The sequence below is a fragment of the Nothoprocta perdicaria genome, unplaced genomic scaffold (assembly GCF_003342845.1).
Source record: "Nothoprocta perdicaria isolate Ctin4 unplaced genomic scaffold, notPer1 scaffold_4, whole genome shotgun sequence".
Classification (NCBI taxonomy): Eukaryota; Metazoa; Chordata; class Aves; order Tinamiformes; family Tinamidae; genus Nothoprocta; species Nothoprocta perdicaria.
This window is the reverse complement of record NW_020455643.1, coordinates 6997348-6997824: the sequence shown is the minus strand read 5'-3', so window position 1 is coordinate 6997824 and position 477 is coordinate 6997348. Positions and strand designations below refer to the sequence as shown.

The following is a 477-nucleotide window of genomic DNA, read 5'->3' as shown; positions in this document are numbered from 1 at the left end:
TCGCCCCGCGCCCCTCGGCGGCGGCGCCGCCGCCTCCCCCGCGCCGCTACCTTGTAGAAGGCCCCGTTGGAGCCGCGCACTTCCACCGTCAGCTCCTCCATGTTGCGGGCGCAAAGGACGCCGGGACGTGCTTCTAGAAACTGTCACCACGGGGGGGAGCTGCCCGCGCTGCCCCTCCCCCGCCCGCCGCCGGCGGGTGGCGGCGGCACCGCCCCGCCCCGCCCCCCCGCGAGCGCCGGGCGAGACCACGCGGCGGGCCGGGAAGGGGGGGGTGTCTCCTCGCCAGGCGGCCGAGCCGCTGCTCCCCTGCGGGCAGCACCAACGGCCAACACCCCCCTCCCCCCCTCCGCGGCAGTGGGACGGGCCGGGTGCGGCGCGCGCCCCGCCGCGGGCCCCGCGGCCCCCCCCCCACACGCACCCGCCGCGGGGCAGGTGCCCCGGGCCGCGCGGCCCCGCGCTCGCGCTGACGGGGCAGCG

The 477-nt window shown here is 82.0% G+C and overlaps 1 protein-coding gene across 4 annotated transcripts in view; it reads right to left on the bottom strand.

The window, feature by feature from the left end:
• The window catches only part of FXR1 (FMR1 autosomal homolog 1), a 31517-nt gene extending 31400 nt beyond the window's left edge, over nucleotides 1-117 (bottom strand). For all 4 annotated transcript variants that reach the window (XM_026045465.1, XM_026045463.1, XM_026045464.1 and 1 more), the window contains exon 1: nucleotides 51-117. In XM_026045465.1, the coding sequence (XP_025901250.1) occupies nucleotides 51-101 (51 nt within the window). In that variant the 5' untranslated portion in view covers nucleotides 102-117. The remainder of the gene's footprint in view (nucleotides 1-50) is intronic.
• Between the last annotated feature and the right edge of the window lie 360 nt (nucleotides 118-477).